The sequence below is a fragment of the Filicampus tigris genome, chromosome 18, assembly GCF_054856515.1.
Source record: "Filicampus tigris isolate MCC_2025a chromosome 18, RoL_Ftig_1.0, whole genome shotgun sequence".
Classification (NCBI taxonomy): domain Eukaryota; kingdom Metazoa; phylum Chordata; class Actinopteri; order Syngnathiformes; family Syngnathidae; genus Filicampus; species Filicampus tigris.
This window is the reverse complement of record NC_141234.1, coordinates 4,055,251-4,076,248: the sequence shown is the minus strand read 5'-3', so window position 1 is coordinate 4,076,248 and position 20,998 is coordinate 4,055,251. Positions and strand designations below refer to the sequence as shown.

Below are 20,998 nucleotides of genomic sequence, written 5' to 3'. Positions count from 1 at the left end.
CTAAACAATGTTGCATGAAACCATTAGGAAAAAAAAAAGTGCAAATACCTCCAGAAGGCAGCGTAGATAAGAAGCAGGATGAGCAGAGCAGAGCAGGAGACCCCACAGCCCACCATGAGGGGCACCGAGGGCATGCTGGCGGGACCCATTTCCTGGGGGGGGGCGGGGGTTGGGGGGTTGGGGGTTGGTGTAGAGTAGTTCAGCATTACTGTTAACAGTACCATCCAATAAACATGCCTCCAGTATGTTTGGCTTTTGCTATTCTCGCTATGTCGCTTGGCCTCTCTCCCAGGAACGGAATGGTGCTGTTAGGACACTATACACCTTGCTGCCTCCCAAATGTGCTTAATGTTTGGCCGTGTTTGAGTTCTCAATCACAGTTTATTCCCTCAGGTGACTTGCTGCCTCTTTCATCAAGATTTATCACTGCAAACACACACACAGAGGCAGCGCAAGGTGTCTTAATGCAAATAAAGGACTGTGTGTGCGGGTGGGCTGTGCGTGCGTGCGCGTGTGTGTGCGTGTGCCAAATAATTGAAAGGCTGGATGCCCGTGAGTATGCCTGCTCGAGATTAGTTAAGAAAGTTCAGCGAGAAAAGTTGAGGGCAAGTGAGGGAAGAAACATATAGGAAGAAAGAAAACGATAGTCAAATCTATCCATTTTTTTATTGTTTGGATTTTTTTTCCCCTTGCCCATCAAAGGAAGGCAATTTCTCCAGAGGAGAGTGGAACAGGCTGGAATATCAATACGATGCACTCACAAACACATCGGGGGAAGTTGCAAAATCAAAACTCCCTCAATTTATATTCTACACTCATCTGATTGGGCAAAGATTTATAATAATGTTGAACTTGAAACACAAAGGCTAACTATTTCATTTTGATATACACGTGTCGCATTCAAGTAAAATGAGTCATTTTTTTGCCGTTTTTAGTAGTGTAAAGTGAACGACATCCAATTGGGTGGTTCTATTATTTTACCCTTCTGTAGATAAATACGACATCTTAAAGTACGATGCAATGCACCACTACACTACCTACCTGTACTTAATGTTATGACCACTAATTTGCGGGGATATTTCAATCCTTTACCGGGTCAGTGGCTCGAATATGAAAGAACACGAGGTTGGGATACGTTTACTCTTAAATTAGCCTTTATCAGACAAGGGTAAATAAAAAACAACCCGCTTGTGTAATTTACCCTACTTACATCCACAAATTGTCCCTCAGCTCTTCATTGTGTCAATTTGTCCGACGGTGTTTTCCTAATTGGTTAGGTTATGAGGGTGAAGCGATTATGCGTCTATTTTCATTATGCTACAGTACAAAGAAGCAAATACAAATTGGACTACGGGCTATATTAACATGCAAATGTCTCTTTTGCAGTTGCACAGAGTATTTGCCTAAAGTGTGTGCGTGTGTATAAGAACAAAACAACGTAAACATAGATGAAGTATGCATGGCTCTGTTGTTAAATGACCAAGTTCCTCTGAGCCTGCCTGATTACCAAGAGATGGAAAAGACAGATATTTTCAACACAGGAAGTAGAACCTCAACTCGGTTTTTCGATTCATCGCACGTTTTGATGAAATTGGCAAGGCTGAAAGAAGCAGCAGGAAAAAATATATCTCTTGACACAAATGCTTCTGCTTATAAATGGAAGAATGTCATATATCAAATTAAAGCTTGGACATGTGCCAAGCTAAATGTGGAAGGAACGTAGACTCAACAAATGCAAGACATAGCGGTATGGTCCTGGTAACCTAATGCTAGCCCTAACCCTAATCTACATCTTTGTTACTCCACATTTAGCTCTGCAAATGCCCAAGCTTCAATTTGTATTTCATTTATATGGCATGTTGCCATTCATAAAAAAGAAAATATTATTTGTAACTGAAGAACAGATGTTAAGTGACTTTTTGTGGAGTTTATATCCCCACTGAAATGAATTGAAATGGCATTAATATTTTCCAGCCCTCCCCAAAAACCAATGTAAAGAATTTAACTAGTTTTGAAAAGTGTAATTAAGATGAAAGTCTCACACACACACACACACACTGTAGTATTCGTGTGTTGACGTGTGCCTAACCGTTTATCACATGGTTAGTTCAGTGTCAGTGTCTTCCGCATGCTCCTTGTGAATGTTTCCATTTTGTATTTCTATGGCGGAAATGCTATTGGCGACTGTCTTCTTTTCTTTTTTTTTTTTTATACACAAAGTAAAATAAATAATAACAAATGGACTATGCAAAGTCTCATAACTCAAAACCGTAGCCATATTAGAAGCTAAAACATCATCAGTCTTTCTAATTGTACATTTATCAGTTCGGTGTCCACACAACCAGGCAGAGGGATTTCCAAGCTGACACAAACAATATAAAGCTCAGCGATCTAACTCACTTGATTAACGGGAGGCACAAAATGTTAAATTGACTTTCATAAAGCCAATAACTCCTTCAACTCAAAATCCCATGATCCCTTTGAGGTCTGTCGAGGCAATGAATCCAGACACATCCGCAGAGTTTGCAGTCCCACAGCACTCATTTTGGGAATCTAGTTGCCTGGGTTTATTGTATGGTGGCATGACCTTAATCAATCAACACCTCTGCTTGCGCCTTTGTTTCTCCCTCAGTCTTGTCTTGGTGATAGACTTTCTCGACAGAGACACACATTCACACAGCGCACACGCTGAAATCTCAGTGGCTATGGAAAGTAAACAGGATTAACTGGCTATCCTTCACTCCACTGTAAACGGTCTGTAATGGCAGCACCGCTTCTCAATCCCCCCCCACACCCCTTTTTTTATTAAACAGAGAGGTTAATCTTCAGACCCCAGCTGCCCCACTCCACCTTGTCGCTAGCGCCATGTCCTGAGCTAAATCGTCAGGACTCCGCTCTGCAATGACAGACAATTCGGGGACGTGTGTGTGTGTGTAACTTCTGAATTCTTTGTGTGTTCACATAGCGCACAAAATTGTGGCTGCCTGTGTTTGCATTTGTGGACCAGAAAGTGTCATGCGTTACCTAATTAATTCAGTCGATCGCACTTGGTTTAAGAGAATCCAATCTCTGCTGAAATTGAAAGCTTACTCTGAAGAACCCTAAAGCTACATAGTGCACTTAGCGCTGATCGCAGCAGCTCCTGACTGAGTGGGATTGACACAAAGGCATTGACCCATACCTTCTGATCCTGAGTACTGGCCTTAATGGTTTGTTCCAAAAGTCAATATGCCTTTGCACTTTTGTCCTAGTCCATGCAGCACGTGTGGTAAAGGGAAAAGACAATAATGTTGCAGTTTGAAGAGTCATCTTGCTTAGGTGTCCCATATGGTTGAGGTTTTTCAGTTCTTCCATAACACACTCACTGACAAATTGCTTTATGGACCTTGCTTTACACGCTGTCGAACACATTCCCCAAACTGTGCCCACAATGTTGGATTGTCTTGGTCAGATGAAAAACTATGCCTGAATCATAGGTATGTCCTCAGAAAAATGTGTCATTCCAAAAATTAATAATATATTAACACTCAATATTCTGAGTCATGAAAACGATATGTTTTTGTTGAGGATGTGGCAGCTAGTCAGCCATAAATCAGTGCATGTCTATGCTACGGATAATTTCAGCCATTTTTAAAAGCAACACATGACTTGGCATGCACTTATTAAATACAAAGAAATATGATTAGCGACTAAATGCAGATACTGTTCTTATCTATGTTATCTATGTATGTTGGTAGATTTTTACTCGAGCTTGAAGATCTTTAACATAGTGCCTAATACATTATTAATTAATGCGGCAAAATGCAAACCTCCCTACTGGTTCATCCATCTCCGCTTCTTCCTCTGCACTCTTTTTAGTTTTCTCTACAAATTGACACCTTTGTGCCTCTTCTGTTTGTACATGGACTCCATTTTCCACCATCTCCTTTCCAGCTGCATGACACCTGTAGTTACTCTCGATGGATTGTTTTTTGTCTGGTTCAATGTTAAACATCAAGAGAGGGAAGGTTGGCAAACTGCCAACCTTTTGCCATCACATAAACACTACCACATCTTTTATTAAAGTCAGGGAGCTTTGCAATGCAGTGAGAAAATCTGCTAAAAGTGGGTTAAGCAAAAGCAGGCGAATAGAATAATATCTGTTTTTGAAAAAGTAATGAAAAAATTAAACTTGGTAGTTAGAAGTGGGGTTGCATAATTAAATACATAGGACTTGGTGGACAACGGGAATTGTCGTTGGTAGTCAGGGGAAGTAAACCATAGTGCTGGCAGGTCTTTGGAAAGTCTATTAGCACCCAACGAGAGAGTGGGTCAATCTATAAGAGCAAGCCCCGCCCCCGACAACTAAAAAGCCTTTTTCAATCATGTCAGACACACACCACAAGCCATGTGAACTATTTATAGCAGTTTATGCACCTCAGGCCAAAAACATACAGTTCCAATGAAATATTCGCTGTCCTCTTGATGCCTCTTCTCATCCATCACATGCACACCAAAAAACCGACCTTTACTAAGCTTGAGATCAAAAAATGGAACAAAATCAGTCTTGACAAGTGCAAGGTTGCATTAAATCCGCTGACATGACAATATTTAACAACAGCAGCACTATTTGATTTGCAGGTAATTTCTTATGCATGGCAAGGTGCTTGTTAATAATATTTTTTGGAAAAAGTCAGACACCTTCCATTCAAACTTCACCCACATCATCCATCAAAATCTCACTACAATGACAAGAAGTTGGCATCTAGTGCCTGCAGCAGGAATCCAACTAACAGGGATGCCATCTAAATTTATACTACGCTAACAGCTCTCTGACCCGACCCTTGGTAGTAGCTGCCTAATTAGCCCCCCCCCCAAGTCCCTGAGAGTCCATCAGATTATGCAGCGGTGACTCACCGGCTCTTTAGCTTGCTGCGCTAACACAGCGTAGGTGGATATCCTGCTGCACAGGCATTTGGTTTGGACAGTGGTTGATGTGAGCGTTTGGCAGCCTTCTGTGCCCCAGTTTTCAGCGCCAGCTTCCCTGGAGGTGGGGAGAAATGGGAAAGAGGGGGTAAAGGGACGGCATGGGGTACATAAACAGGGATTGTGAGTATCACATGGCCACACAAATCTATAGGAACATTCACCTATGAGGGAGAGAGGGACGGACAAAGAGTCTCGGGGGATAAATCATCTTTCCACTCTTGAGTTCACAGAGTTCCTGTTGTGATCCATTCCCTCTTAAGGTTTAAAATGCACGGTGCGCTTGGTCTCTTTCACCTTGTTGGCATTAGCAGCCTCTGTCACTCAACTTGCTCCAGGTCTGCGTGTTAAGCAACCTAAACATGACCCTCCCTTGTTCTTTTAATTCCTGTTTCTCTTGGAAGAATTGCCGTGAGACTTTAGCTGGCACAAGCTCAATGGTCCTATAAATAGCATTTGAGTCAGTTTGTCCTTTTGTCCACACATCTATTCACTTTTGAAATTGTTCTTTGAATTGGAAGTGTTAAGAATAAACGGTGGCTTCTATAAATGGGATGTCTGCGATTGGCTGGCAACCAGTTCGAGGTGTACTCAGCCTCTCGGCAAACGTCGGCTGGGACAGGCTCAATCTCACCCGTGACTGTAATGAGAGTAAGCCGTAGAAAAGAATTCAAAGGTGAAATAAAACAGCGCTTTTCTTCAACACCTTTCACTGCTTTCGCGAGGAACTTAACTACCTCCAATTCAAGGTGATAGCAGTGAGTACCCTCACCAGTGACTAGATGGGAAATGCAATGCATTCAGCTTGTACAAGCACTTGAATGCATAGATTGGCAAATTAATAGCATTGCGCAAGTTGGCACTTGGGTTGGATTGTTTGCCAATTCAGAAGTCAGCGTTTCATAAGTGGTTAGATTTCCTTCATGTTATTGCTTTTAAACATGCAGTGGACATTTCATTAGGTACACTTGCACAATATGGACATCCAATGCAAGAACTGTGTCATCACAAATTGTGTAGACACAATATTGCTAACAATTGTCAGGGAGGTATTAATTAAACAATTTCTTTAGTAATGTAGTCTGTTCTTAGAATTGCTTCTGTACTCTTCTAATCCCGGATATTTCTTCCCCTCAGCTCCCAGGGCAAAGCTCCCGCCTCTGTATCACTTTTGGGAAGTGAGAATCAAACAAATCTGTTCAATTAGATCTTAGACCATAAATACACATGGATGCCTTGTCTCCAGGTCCCGTTCACTGTACCAAAATGAAGCCAACAAATCCTGGATAGCTAGAGCCAGCATGTGCTGTAGTGATGGACCGATGATGACATTACATCAATGTCCAATCAAATGCTGCCAGTGACAGATGGGAATCTCCTCAACAGAAAAACGAGAAAATCATAATTTCATATTTTTATGTTTTTGGGTCCTGAATAGAGAGCATAGAGAACTCAGTGATAATAGTGAATGTGCCAACCAGTGCATTATTTAGATGAGTGATTTTCAGACAATTTGTAGCCAATGTTTACACAAGGGTGGTCGACTGGTTAGCACGTCCTCCTCACAGTTCAGAGGTCGTAGGTTTGATCCCGGCTCCGGCCTCCCTGCGTGGAGTTTGCATGTTCTCCCCCGTGTCTGCATGGGTTTTCTCCGGGTACTCCGGTTTCCTCCCACATTCCAAAAACATGCTCGGTAGGTTGATTGGACACTCTAAATTGCCCCTAAGTGTGATTGATAGTGCGGATGTTTGTCTGTCTTTGTGGGTATTGTGACACTACAGATGGTACAAACCACAGGAAATAAATCAATCATTTTTGCATCTTGGCCTCCAAACAAAACATCCTGTTTTGCTTATTTCATTCAATTAAACAGTAACAACTAGTTCTGGGCTGCCGGGGCTAAAATACAATGTGTCGCACTATATAAGACTAAATCAACATAAATTCCCCAAAGTATGTGTGAAGATGAAGGTATGCACGCAAAGAAAAGCATAAATAGAGCCACACATAGTCAGCTCCTTACACTAGTAATGACTTGAGTATAAATCCCTGATGATCCATATCTGCACATTGACACTTCAAAGAATGAAAGAAAGAATGAGTCACAATGATGACAGCCTACAGACAGTTTGTCAGGCGTGTGCGAATAAGAGACAGAAGACAGACAGAAGGAGAGCAGGGGAATATGGCGGCCATTTTAACAACAGAGTCAAATCCTCCAAAGAGATTTGAGTTGCATATGCAAGCTATTATATATGTGTTGTTTAAAAACCTCTGCATCTACATGTGATCAATTTTTATTTTGTAAGATTTCAAGCATGTTAGCAGGCTTTTGATTTACAGACTTGGAATTATTTCATTTTTATTTTCAAATTCTATTTAGTGTTTAAAGTATTATGGGTAAAATTTCACTGTTTAGGAGGGATGCTTTGTCCTTCCTCATTAAATGCAAGCATTTAAATTAAGCTACAGTCTCCTCTTTGTATCAGGAAACACAGATCCCAGATGTGCAAACAGGTGTGCAGCTGCTTGTATGTGGTTTTTAAAAGCCTCAGATCTCAAATGTATACGGCAACCATCATAATACAGCACAAGTGAAATATAAGCGGGTTTATTGCATTGTGATAATCTACACAGCTGTTGTTTGGTTGTGACTCTAACAAGGAGTAGAGTTTTATTAAATGGATGTTAGCGCTGGCTTCATTGTTTTAGGCCGTTATCCCTCAGTGCACACAAGGATTAAGTGTGCAGTTTGATCTTGTCAACAAATCTGAAAGTATTCAATAATCTATTTTCAAGATGTTTGTTTCAGCTTCACATTGGTGACAGCCAAACATCATGCCACATATCGTCATTTTATTGTATTTTTGTGGGAAATACTTTAATATGACCAATATCACCGCAGCTGAACTGTTAAAAAGACACACCATATTGAGAACATGTCTGTCTGTGTGACAATCAGATTGTTGAAATATTTCGAATATTGAGTTTGGGTGAAAACCTTTCACCTGATTGCTGTGCTAAATAAAACATAAGCGACTCACCAAAGCCGGCATCCTTTCTCCTCTGGGGACCATAAATGTCTGCATCAAATGTCACGGCAATCCATCCAACTCTTACAGTGATATTTTTTTCACAGCAGATTAAAGTCACAAAAGGACCGACAAATTGGGACAGAGCAGCAAACACCAGCTGCACTACGGTGCACTTGTGGAGTGATTTTTCAACTTGTGATTTTTACTGAGCACTCATTCATTATGTTTGCTATTTTTTCACTGGAGTAAAACTGTGTTGCAGATGTTGAGACCAACATTGGAAAACGACATTCTGAGGTGCAGCGAAAATTGACCTTTTATGTCCACAGAAAATAAATTGGCACTGACTCTTGACTGAAAGGGCAGCACTATGAAAGCCAATTGCACCCTATTAAGAAAAGAAAAAGGTTAAACATGCAATGAATTCTCACAAGTGATGTTGTAGATGAAAGGATTTCATTCTGACGCAGGTAAATTCGCCACAAAAATAAGCCTTTTATGTGCCTTGCTTGTAAACCCTGAAAATGTGATGTTGCTAAGGGCTCCGATCCAGAACAACTTTCACTTTCAGTCCTGACTCAGACTGCGCACTTTCTTTCTAGACTCAAGTCAGCAGAAACTGCCCAGCATCAATTTAATCTCAAGTAACTTCCAATGTTATCCGACATTACCACAGTCATTAATGTACTAACGATTAAAACTGTAAGCTAATTTAAGATGCCGCCTAGTATTGTCAAAAGTGATTTATGACGCAGAATGCAGGCCTTCTATTTTACACATTATATTCAATTTTAGAACTCGGCCATTTTGCCCGGTTGTCAGAACTGCTTTTTGGGCTGTGTGACATCAAGTGCTTGTGCCATAAATAATTCTTCTATCTTGAATGCAAAAAAAAAAACCTCATATGTTACCCACTAATACATTAGTATATACAGTTTACATAGCTGCATAGGTGGAAGCAAGAGAGAATAAAATGAAAATGTACCGGTAATAATATTTTCCGGACTTTTAAATTGAAGTGGGGGATACACAGGCAGAAGTGAAATTGAAGGTTTTAAGTAGGCACAAATGCAGATGTAATCCAATCTGCATGTGGCCGAGGACGCAACAATAACACCTTCAATATTCATCCAATAAAACAAATGCACTTTTACCCATTTTCCACTATTTTATTACACTTAATTCCCATTAATCCCCCTATGACAATAAAGGTTAAAAATTCAAAATATAATGTCCCAGCAATTAGTTACAGTTAATACACATTCCTACCTGCTGGAAGTGATTTTGTTGCAAAAAAAAAGGCTATGGCTGTTGTTTACTTTCTTTTGGCATTTTCATAGATGGGTGCAGGTACAAATGGACAATTACGCCGTTGTGAGAGTGAACACAGCCGCCTTGGTTCTCGGCCGGTCAGAGCGACTCCCCTCAGTCCCCTTAAATTCAGCGTAGGTTAGGCATGCTGTTTACATTGCAGGGATCAGCGCGTGCAAAGTATGCTTGTAAGGAAATTGTAAGATCTCCACTTGTGGATGATATAAAGTTGACCGCTGTAAAGCCCACCACCCTCGATTGAGCATCTGTGTATGACAATCCCCTGATCTTTGACAAGCGTTGGCAATATATTATTTCCATTATTTTAAGTCTGTCTGTTTCCTTCGTAGCCTTTGTCAAAATCCATAGGGTAGAAGCATATTTGTTGCACCAGAATTATTATGAACAGACATTATACCCCAGGGTACCAGAATGCATTTTGTCCAGTGGCGTGTACAGCATACGTGCCTTTGCCCGTCATGCATGCGAGGGAGAAATAAACACTGGAGAAAATGTTCATATGACACACGATGCATTGAGGCCTTCATAACATCCATTATGCAGGACTGACCGACACACTAAAACACAAGAACATCTGCCCAGCATGTTTCATCTCTGTGTATGAACTTCCATAAACATACTTGACCTACATAATGACTGTGTATAGTATTTTTTCCCCCATCATCTCTCCCTGAGACTGATGGATCTTAGAAGCAGAAGAACATGAGATTATCTGAAGCTTGCTCGGATGTTTATGTACATGGCAAAACAGCTTGTGTTTCTAAATGTTATCCATGTTGCAAAGTGAAATATTTATTGGACTAAGTGAACTTTATGGAACAACATCACGATATATGGCCATAGTTTCTCATGCATGCATTGTGCCATTCAATGGTTGTAAAGCAAAGTAACACATATATCTTCACAATTTGAAAACGATTTGTATCGGCGATATCGTCAGACAGTTTTACAAAAATAAACATATATTGGACCATTCAAAATTCCGGTTCCTCCGTGCTTCAGTTGCGACAAGCGTGCTTTGTCATTGACCTCCAAAGTTCATGAGCTAATTTAAAAAGCTTCTTTTCAGGGATTATCTTTCTTCCTCACGTGCAAACCAGAGCATGAACCAGAAAGCAGAGATACAGGTTGTCTACAGCCATAAATGGCCTGACAGCAAGGGACGGCGGTCTCTATTAACATGGACAGGCAATATGGCTTGGAAGAAAGCGATTCATGTGGAAAATGGATTATCAATCCTCTTGTGGAGGAGAAAGGAAACATTTAATAATTGCACAGTCATGACGGATCATTTGAAAGCAAAGATTTGTATTTAATCTTTGTGAAGCTTTTGAAAAAAAAATTGCTTTTACCGTAAAGCACATTTTTACTGGATGAGTCAAGGTCAGAGATGCTACTTGGAGACAATCGTGGCCTTTCAGCCCGCATCCAATAGCACAAGATTAAAGGGGATAATGCATGTGTAAACAAGATAAGTATAAGGCATGTAGCAAAGTCGCTTCCATACAACCGTCTTTTACATATTCATTAGGATACAAAGACACCGCCATGTTGGATATATTTGGCCACGTATGTTGAGGTTACTTACCCTTCTGAAATTCCCAAAATCCAGAAGTGAAGAGAACATATTTTCCAAAGTAAATATTAATGCAAAACAAAATCAGTCTTGACTGACATGAGCTAAATAACTCCAGTACAACCGTCTTCACATTAATGTGTTATCCAGGAGGAAAAGTAAAGGCGCAAACAGCCATGTATATCCATGCAGTCCACCAATAGATGGAAGTCATGGCCCAGCCTTGTAAATACACTACTTTGAATTAATCCCAACAAGCCGCAGCTGCTGAACGCCATCAAAACCAACGGAAAATGTCAGTCCTTAACAAGAATGTGACCATTCACGCTTGGGTAAAATGAAGCCAGCATAAGATCATGCGCCACAAAGGACCATTTTGATAAGTGAGGGAATGAGCCCATGAACGTCTGAGACACCCTGCGGAGGCAGATCCCGCGTAAGCTCTACTGGCCGACTCCCTCTTGATGCGCTGATTCGCTGTTTGACACACTTATGAGCCCTTCTGCTCAGTCAGATGGGAAAGTGGAGCAATCCCCATCAGCTCGCTCATCCCTACGTGCTGGCTGATACACGTCTAATACAGTAAGTGTGTTTCACCATAAGTGTTTGCTAATGCAGAGGGAGAAGGATGGGAAAACATGTCAAGTGGCTACTTGCATGATTTGACATTAAACTGACATCAAAATTATATGGATGGTATTCTGGCTTGTAATAAGGATCATGTAATAACAATGACCTACTTTAGAAAACAATTTCCCGACCTTAATTGACACAATGCATTAGAAAATTCACCCCGCACGTCACAAAAAGTATCAATCCTGGAATAATGAAGATCTCATTTGAAATTACTCACGAATTGACTTAGTGTGAAATGCAGGCCTGTTTAATTCGCAAAGCTGATATACCTGCATGAAGCCATGACTTATTCCGCTTTCTGAATGGCAATGGTTTATTGTACCTTCTCCCGTCTAATGGAAATCATTTCATTGTTCAGCCTGTGACTGTATGTCACTAGCGTAGGTCAATAAAAATATACTTGCAATTAAAAAAGTAAAATTGGTCAAATCATTTCCCCTGGGACCATGGATGGCAGTCCAGAATACATTGACTCAGTCCATAAATGCTTACATTAAGCTTGTCAGGGCTAAAATTAATGTTCAGCTTCCTCCAAACTTTATTGTATACTAAAATGATCCAACAATATTTACTTTGATAATGTTATGACAAATTCTGGTGTCACTCCATAAAATCAAGTTTAATGTTGTGACTTGTATTTACTCCAGAAAGGTAAATTAAGCATTGCAACTGTAGGAGGAGCCAGGAAGCTAAATATACATCAACACGTTTGGTTCACCATACAATATCAACTCACACGATCATTTTATGAGACCAAAAGTCTCCGTTTTTTTTCCCATTTCATTTAATAAATATAAACTGTACATATTTTTCCTCTCAATGTGCAGAACATTAGTGTGGAAGCATGCCTATGGTCAACCATGTCATAGGGAGGAAGCTGCCACTAGTTGCGCTGCACTGGTCATTATTTCAGCATGGCAGTGACAGACGGTGGGGGCCAAGCTCACTCCGCGAGTCTTTAACAGCTGATCCAGATCAAACAGAAAAATACCGCAGATTAGAAATAGGATTAAATGACCCCTGACCTGTCACATGCGAAATGTCCTCCATTCATTCATCTGTGGTGTGCATTACATTTATCTCTAACTAATGGGTCCTATTTTAAGCATGGTTCGCCATGAGATTGCGTAGCTGCCTGTGACGCTTTGCAATTCTGGCTTCATCATTGGTCTGGCGGCACGTTGCTTGGATACTCGCTAGAAACGGGATGCAGCATGTATAATGAAATATAGGATGATACATAAATGCATTTTTGAGAGAAGCAGCATGTAAAGTAGAGATGTCTGCATCTGTAATGCGCATTTATATTATCACAGTATTCTTGAGTCTAGGACTGTAAGACAGTTGTGTTTTTAAAAAGTGTCAAGTGTACACCAACAAGTGACTAATCTGCTTGTTTCAAACTAAAACAATTAAGAAAAGTGAGCAAAGGTTGAGTGCATGTTGCAGGGAGGCAAACTGGGGGGAAAGGGAAGGAATGTGAGCACGAAGAATTAAGCAGATGGTGCAGACATATGGGCATGTTCAGGGCAAAAATAAATAAACAAACACACGCACAGATAACAATTTGAACTATGAATACTACAAAACCATTCGCAAACTAGTGTCAAAGTGAAGGAAAAAACTAGATTAGAGCAGACATTAGAAATGTAAAGATGCATTAACCCTTTGGAGGAAGAGAATTAAAAGTTAAACTTAAAAGTTGTACGTTCATATATAGGTCCATTCTGTTGTTTTTCATCCCCAAACCTTCATCCAGTTAAGAACGTCAAGCCTTCACAACAAAACCAACCAGTTCTATGTATTGTGTTTTACAATGATACTTTGCTCTCTCAAAGTTTCATATGTACTGTAAAGCAAAGCATGGAGAGTCTCTGTCGTTAAAATGCACAAGTGCAGTCAATGAATGGGGTAATCGTTGCCATGAGCCTCTCAAATATAGACATTTTCTCTTTTGCCTTGCGCATTTCCTCTCTTTGTATTATTATTACAGAAATGTAGCTTCAGTGGGCAAGGCAAACCACTTATTCTATACAATCATGGCATATTGTTTGCGGTTCAATGAACATAACCCGAACCCTAACATATGGGGTGCCTGAAAACATTGTTTGCTGATTACAGTTTTTCAGCTAGTTGATTATTGTGCCGGACTCGAAGTGGTGGACCCAAGTGATCTATTGTTTGTACAAAGTTATATTGACTCATTTCTTACTTTGCTCCTATGTTCTGACAGGCCTGACAAACATATTTGGATGTTCACGACACTGCGTCTTTGAGTTTTTTTGGTTGACTTTCCACTTTATATTCAGTTTGACTCCGATGTCATAATGTCTCCAAGTGCCATTTGACTGTGACTGTGATACGGGGAAGGATAGTCTGGTGGAATTGTGGTCGTCTCTTATCCTCTACCAGTCCATCATGTCATTCGGTCAGTGAAGAGTGCTTATCAACTAGAAAAACAAATATTGTCTTTAAGGAAGAGGAGTTTATCAGAGTTGTTATGTTGTCTGCCTTGTTGTCACAGAAATGGGCCAATTGATGTTTGTCCGCATGGCAAATTAATATCTTATACTATTTTCTTGGACTAAAGCCAATATTTGTGGAGGAAAAAAAGAAAGCACGCCTACCAATCAGCACTCGACCAATTCCATCCTAATGAATTGTCTTCTCAAGCCTTCATGAAATGCAATGTTGTATATGAATGAATGACCATCGGAACTGTTTACATTTTATTGGCAGAAACGAAAGATAATCAGATGTTTTGAGATTTGTGAGAGTAAAGGCGTAGAGGGACCTGACCTGAAATGCATGCTCTTATCAGCAAACTTTAAACGACAGTGACTGAGTTTAAGTGAATTACTTAAAATGGGTTGATGGCAAAGACGGTAGAATTGATTGTGCTGGTTTACATTTAGAGTAACTACTGGCCTACATACTGTAGGTACATGGGGAAACAAACAGCTTCCACATGCTAGTGTTGATACAAGACTGTATTGTTGAAGTCAAACCAACCGTTAAGAAGGAAAGACAAAATATTACATCAATAAGTTGCAAGTCAAATGAAATTATGAACATGAGAGTAACCACAAAGAAAACACTGGTCCACTGAGGCAATCTGAGCAAAGCTACTTTTGAACTCTTCACAGGGAGGATGGTGTTTGCTTTCACTGGGTCATTTAATTAACACCAACAGGAAATGCAGGGAACATCGTTAGAGTGGTCTCAGTTCATTAATAAAACGAATCTGACCGGACACCAGCGCGAAACGAGATAAGCATCGACTCGGCACCGCGGCGTACACGCATTGAGGAAGCATTAAAATAATTCAGGGTAACTCACGGATTGCCGTAGTCCCACACGACACACTGAGCATCGGATGTACCCTGCAAGACAAAAGGGGACGATAATCGGTTAGTGCGATTGAAACTTGTTGCCGGTGGATAAAGATTGATGCTGCGTGGATGATCTAGAGGTATAAACAGAATTCTGAAAAAGAGGGAATGAGAGACAAATGATAAAAGCATCTACTGATGGAAACAATTAAACTGCAGAAAAAATGGACATTGAGGAAAAAAAAAAACATGAACTAGAAGGAGAAGTGGGGGTTAGGGTTAGACTATGGGGGTTGGGGTTAAGGTTAGGTTTAGTGTTGCAGGGTTATGGAAGTAACAGCTTTTTACACATTTAATTTACCTAATTTCAAATAAATTGGTTGCTGTCCTTTGTTTTGATAAATGCAAATTAAATTGTGTACCAGTACATTCGTTATCAAACACACATATTCAGAAGCTCATGAGTTCACATTATTATATTATAGAAGCTTGTTAATAGCACAGAAGCACTCAAAAATGGAACAACAAAGCTGTAATACACCCAGAAGAAATGGATTGACCCATTCAATCCATCAGAGGATCAATCGCTTTAACTGACTCATCACAACGTGCGCCACTGGTGGTCTCGGAATTGATTATTATACTGTATAAGGCTCACTTAGTTGTAGTGAAATTAGACCCGTGAGGCCAAATCCAACTATGCTTTGAATTGAAAACACTTGGGGTTGACATCAATGGATGACCAGATAGCAACGTTTCAGCTTTTATTTAAACAATTTTCAAAGCAATGAAGAGGAAAATGTATGCTGTGCATACTAGTCTGTTGATCATGTCTGTCTGCATTAGCAATTTGCCTTTGGGCTCCCCCTTTTGGTGAACTGTATTAAAGCAGTATTCACAAGCTGATCATGACCGTTTAACCAGTACTCACTTATTTAATGGAGAGACCCTGCAGAATGTTTTCTGAATACCAACGCTGGTGTATGTGAGCGAATCGGTGCATTAAATACGGACTCTTAAGAGTAAGTAAGGCGCCAATTCACCTCACCTTCTTTGGAAAAAGTTCACAACTAATCTTCCATAAACAAGAGAATCCGGGGGTCTCGACACAGGCTGAACTTGTCAAGACAGAATGATGCAAGATTTATGAGAGGCAAGGCGACCCAGATTGATGGATGACAACGCTCTGGCTCGCATGCAAATGGCCACCGCCGACATCAAACATTGCACAGGGTGTATTGCACAGCAGAGATGTGTATTAGTATTCAGCCATCAATCACGGCACATCATGCCTGACTGTGCCGGAGTGACAACAGCACACTCCCACAATGCAGATGTGTTGCATCTGCTCGCTTGACGTCCCTCAAAAAAAAACAACAGCCTCTATTTGATTCAAACAGCTGTGTGAGGTTGCTCTCCACCTTAACAGCTATTTTCTTCAGCTTCTCCGAACAGCAGAAATCATTCCCTTCATATTTTTACAGCCACATGAGGCTTGCTGTCCGCCTGAATATTGATGAAGAATATCTTAAACTAATCATATGAGCCGCACAGGATTGGATGGGGGAGCCAGTAAGGCTTTCAACTTGGAGGATGCATTTTGATGAAAGCAAACTAGATTAAAGTTCAATTACTTAACCTGGCTGGTGAGCTGGGGGAGCCCTACAGAAAGGCAGGATGAAGGATGGGAAGAGGAAGAGGTGAGGGGTATAACATTTGGCATCGTCTAGGGGTTCACTCTCAGGACGCTCTGGTTTCTGACCTCCTGCTTCTTACTTACCATTTAAAACACATGCACACTTTTAGGTAGAGGGGGACCAGTGGATGATCAGACCGTAATAAGATCACCTTTTCGAAAGGACACGACCTCTCCTTTGAGAATGAAGCCTGGGGCAGCTGCTCTCTGGGCACAGCTTCGGCAGCTGGCTGTTTCTACTTTTGGCCAAGGTTAACACCAAGTGGAATACAGCTGAGGAACATGGCCGCACACCATTGGAATAGCCTCTTCTGTGAAGTTCAGCCCAAGCTGAAGGACTGTATAGCATATTATGGGCCAACGCAATCAAATTTGGTCAAAGCCTTTGAGAAGCATGATGGTAGATAAACACTAATGATTTGGGTTTTTTTTTTTATGCTAGTCGCGTACTGCATTACATGATGAGAGAGCCAGGGGTATCCAATCCTGTCATCAATGTGTTTTGAAAACAGTAACCGAAAACAACAAACCCAATAAAACACGTGACGTAGAGATGTTCCATTTCTAAAAAATAATATTGGGGACCCTAAGGACTATAAAAGATTGTCTATTCAGAGATGAAATGTCAAGAAGGTCCTGGCTGACAATGCAAAAACTGTGTGTCTGTTAATGATTCCATATTTATATTTTTATGGTGTCCACCTTTCCACCCAACCTGGTGTAATGAAATCAACACCTTATTGAGGTTGCCAGCCTGTAATCGTGCCCACTAAGAGGCACAGTGGTGAGTCATTTATAATAACACACATTTCAATGCAATATAAACTCAATAGGTACCGGGGGACTCCGCAATATAAGAAAGTCAAAAAGGTCCACTTTTATTCAGGCCTTATATTGAGCACGATGGCACTTTATAGCATGCAGCATTTTCTTCTGCCGCTTAACTCACTAAACACAAGTTGGTGTAGAGTATTAAAAAAAAAAAAAAAAAAAAAATATATATATATATATATATATATATATATATATATATATATATATAGAGAGAGAGAGAGAGAGAGAGAGAGAGAGAGAGAGAGAGAGAGAGAGAGAGAGAGATACACACACACATACATACGTATATATATTTTTTCATCCATACTTGTAGTTGCAACAGTAACTGTTGGAATAACTTGCCAATATTGGTTTGAGTCTGAATGCAGTTGGAGTCATATTTGACTTACATTGAAAAGCGTAGCAAGCTCCACCACCACCACAGGATCGCTGGGCTGCAACTCTGGTCTAACTGTCACTGTCAGGATCTTGGAGTTGATCATCGCAGGTTGGCTGCAAAAGAGACTTATATTGACTGCCATTCTGAGAAAGATACAGTACATGTGAAAACATATCAACATGCAGCACATGACAGACAATGAAAAGCTAGTGCAAGGAAAACACAGGAGGTGTACGGAGATTCCTGGACATAATGTTCAATAGAGAAATGGTTTGTCACTCATCCTGGACTGACCCGAATAAAATTTAGCCAGACCAACACAAACACCATATCTCAGGATGACAACGATCTGATACATTTTTTTTCCCAGAAGAAGGTTCTGTGCAAGTTATAGGACACATTAGGACACGCATCTGTGCAAAACTTGACTGTACATTCATACACTGCGATAAAAACAGAAGCATCCAGGGAAACGCAGTTTCTGAAGATCTAAAACATTTGTCTGATAACTATGCAGACGCAAGGAGGGAAGATAAGCAACAGAGACAATATACGAGGAAAGACGGATGAGAAATTGGCGCATGGAATTAGTTAGGGAAGAAAGGGCACAGAAATAGAAAAGGTATTGAGAAATTCAAGGCGAGCGCAACACGATGAAAAGTTTTCAAAGTGAAAAGTTGCATAAAAGCTAATATAAAGTTCAGAATGAAAGTTAAAAAAAACAATACCATACAGAGTGGCGTGCTTGCAAGTTGTGAATTAGTTTTGAACCGTGAATCGAATGAGCACTACTCACTTTGGTGCTGGTAAAATATTGCCCAACGTCCTGTACAAGATGGCTCCAATGACATAATACATTGTTGACTCGGAATCCATCTCCGCCTCTGCAACGCACAATGTTTAGCAGCTTATTAGCCAAAAATATGGAATTCATCTGCTATTTCAATTTATCGATTCACTTCGCTTGGCAATTGTGTGGGCGAAGTGCATTTCTTATGAAATATCTTCTGCAAGTGTGTATTAAAGACCAAAAGGTATATGAACTAGACCCATTATATTTGGGGACGGGGGGGGGTATGGATGGGGGGAAGAATGGTATAGATTTCTTGTCACTGCAAATAATCTCTATATTAAATTACATTAGCTTCTATTGCGCATATGGTTAGCACAATTGCCTTGCAAGCAAAATGGTTTCATCCTGTTTGGAGTTTGCGAGATTTCTCTGGTTCATTAATTTAGGTTAATTGGAGATTTTAAATTTCACAGTTGTGAAGGCAAATATGAATTGTCTGCGTATACAGTATGTGCCCTGCGACTGACGAGCGAACAGTCCAAGGTGCACACTGCCTCTCATCCAAATTTTACTACGATAGGCTATAGATATTCAGCCCAGTTGTGACCCTGAACAAGATAAGTTGTTGTGATGAGTATTGAATGCCTGAAGAAACACAAACAAGGCCATAACTGGATCTCAGTTCCCTCTGACACCTCAACGGCACTTACTGAAAGTCAAGGTTTGTCTTGTTGTTGTTCTGTTGTTGTTAAAATGCTCCTTGTACTAGCACATCTCATTGTGCCCTGTTGTTGTTATTTGTATTTTTCAGTTTTTCATCCATCAAAGATTCTTGTGTTCCAACAATCCTTTCAGTGTTACATCACCCACAAAGTATGCCCTACCAAGGACAACTTGTATTCTTCTGTAAACGTCTCTAGTGTGAGGGAGGGTGTGAGCGAAAGAAGCATAATAGATGAGTAAAAGTTCAGACATTTGGATTCCTTCCTTCATTTGCCCTTCTGGGAAACAACGGATGAGCATCACCTGACCGGTGGAGAGGGTGGCATGTTGTTGTTTGGTACCATTCGCCGTGGGTGATGTGAAAAAGCTGAATCTGATGTCAAATGATGGATCAATTCAAGAGGAGACAGACCAGGAGGGAAGAACAAACAATAAAAACAGAACCATGGCAAAATGAAAATGTGACAGCGCTTATTTGACGGTTTCTGGAAAGGCATGAAGATGATGATGGCTCTTCATTTCATTTGCTCTTTTCACTTGCGCATTTGAACATGCATTAATTATACATAAATTACATCAAACCAGCAAGTTTGTGGTACCCTTTCCTTATAGGCTGGTTCCTGAAAAACCTTTCAAAATGCCTTTTAACTGGACCTTCAGTAATTTCATATTAAATTGAAAAGTTCAAGGGGCATGACAGTTTTTGTTCTCACTCCCACCCAGGTTTTAAGTAGAAGAACCGAGGACTAAGTTGCCCTGCTAAGCATAATGATCACGTTTAATGAGCCTAGACTTGGACAATAATTGACTCAGATCTAATTGACAAAGTCGTCTCCCAGTATCAAATCAAAGATGCCCCAGATTGTCACACAGATCATTACGTAAAACTAGGCTGTATCAAACTTGTCCTGGGAATTTGTCATAGTTTAGCTGTCGCTCCCTCATATCTTTGATATTATTTCAGAAAGTTAATTCAATCGGCTGCAGGCGCAAGACTGCGTTAGGCTTCTGTGAATAAAATAATTGGTACATTCCATTAATGAAACAAAACCCCACAGTGGTCACTGAAATTAACTTGCATTTGACAAAAGTGATGTCAGTATGTTTTCAACTAAGATTTCCTTAACTTGTCAGTTCCAAGTTATTTCATTGACCATTGTGCTTTTTTTTTTTGTTAATGACAAGCGACTAATACTTTTGTTCACATGTGCATCCCAAACGTAAGAGGTGTCGCCTCTTACGTTAAAAACATTTTGGGTAGGGACAGGAATTGAATTCCATTATCAATACTAATCGAATCTTATTGAGTGAGGGAATGAAAAAATATAAATCATTACATTGAAATGTACAATGCATGAAAAAATGTAAATATTGACAATTTTCACAAATGAGGCACAGATTAATTCATTGCCAAGCTTCCACAATAATGGCTGGGGGGGTGGGGGGGTGGGGGGACTGGACCAATCATGGTGAGCCGACAGTTGGCAGCAAGTCTTTTTTTTTCAGAAGTCCTAAAAACAATATGTGACTGCCAGCTTGTGAACAATGGTAGCCCCAGAGGAGATTAGCTTGGATGCTGCCATAGCAAAGATGTATCAACCGTGTAACATGTCTCTTTAAAAGAAGGGCGAGAAAAAGCACTTAAGGCTTCTCTTAAAGGAATATCTGCTTTTACTGGAGCTGCTTGTCAAGGTTGT

The 20,998-nt window shown here is 40.4% G+C and overlaps 1 protein-coding gene across 19 annotated transcripts in view; it reads right to left on the bottom strand.

The window, feature by feature from the left end:
- The window catches only part of adgrb2 (adhesion G protein-coupled receptor B2), a 135,186-nt gene that overhangs the window by 34,697 nt on the left and 79,491 nt on the right, over positions 1-20,998 (bottom strand). For all 19 annotated transcript variants that reach the window (XR_015081997.1, XR_015081999.1, XM_086013894.1 and 16 more), the window contains 5 exons: positions 18,582-18,669; positions 17,796-17,898; positions 14,884-14,927; positions 4,897-5,023; positions 49-152 (listed from right to left, as the gene is read on the bottom strand). Coding sequence is in view for 17 of the 19 variants with exons in the window: in XM_086013894.1 (XP_085870020.1) it covers positions 49-152; positions 4,897-5,023; positions 14,884-14,927; positions 17,796-17,898; positions 18,582-18,669 (466 nt within the window). In the remaining 2 variants the exon portion in view is untranslated. The remainder of the gene's footprint in view (positions 1-48; positions 153-4,896; positions 5,024-14,883; positions 14,928-17,795; positions 17,899-18,581; positions 18,670-20,998) is intronic.